The sequence below is a fragment of the Saprolegnia diclina genome (genome assembly GCF_000281045.1).
Source record: "Saprolegnia diclina VS20 unplaced genomic scaffold supercont1.70, whole genome shotgun sequence".
NCBI lineage: Eukaryota > Oomycota > Saprolegniomycetes > Saprolegniales > Saprolegniaceae > Saprolegnia > Saprolegnia diclina.
This window is the reverse complement of record NW_008246137.1, coordinates 281,867-282,432: the sequence shown is the minus strand read 5'-3', so window position 1 is coordinate 282,432 and position 566 is coordinate 281,867. Positions and strand designations below refer to the sequence as shown.

At 53.9% G+C, this 566-nt stretch overlaps 1 protein-coding gene across 1 annotated transcript; it reads right to left on the bottom strand.

Moving 5' to 3' along the window:
- Positions 1-266: 266 nt before the first annotated feature.
- SDRG_14351 (hypothetical protein) lies at positions 267-539 on the bottom strand (the record flags this gene model as incomplete). Its single annotated transcript, XM_008620474.1, has 1 exon — positions 267-539. The coding sequence occupies one exon, from the start codon at positions 537-539 to the stop codon at positions 267-269; it is 273 nt and encodes a 90-aa protein (XP_008618696.1).
- Between the last annotated feature and the right edge of the window lie 27 nt (positions 540-566).

Sequence of the window (566 nt, the reverse complement as noted above, 5' to 3'; positions counted from 1 at the left end):
CTTGTACCAAACTACAGCTAGAGAGGGTGTCGACTGGTTGTTAGTCCGGTGACATAGCTCAAATACCAGTTGCGGTCTCAACTCAATTTTGCAACAACTTTGTCCTCTACAACGACGACAGGCGTGTCGTGGTTCGTTCAGTGCATTTTGTCGCTTCCTTCTCACCACTATAACTCTAGTAAAAGTACAAACAAACACGCATGCATTACGTTGTGTTACAACCTCATGGAAGCAAAACTCGCGACGCTGGGACCTTGATCCACGACTTAGTTGCCGCACCAGACCGTGCCGTAGTACGGTGCAAGCATTTGGCAGTTGCCGGCGTCGTAGCCTTGCTGGCACACGCCGTGGTAGGGGTAGTAGCAGCCATCGCAGCCGTTGCACTGGTCGTTGGGCGGCGCCGTCGGGTTCATATCGTCGTTGTTGTTGTCGTTGTTGTCGTTGTTGTCGTTGTCATTGTTGTTGTCATTGTTGTTGTTGTTGTCGTCGTTGCGGCGGCCGATCTCGGGGTACGACGGGTGCTCGGCGACGTTGCACATGCCCTGGCGACCGACGCCGCGCTGGAG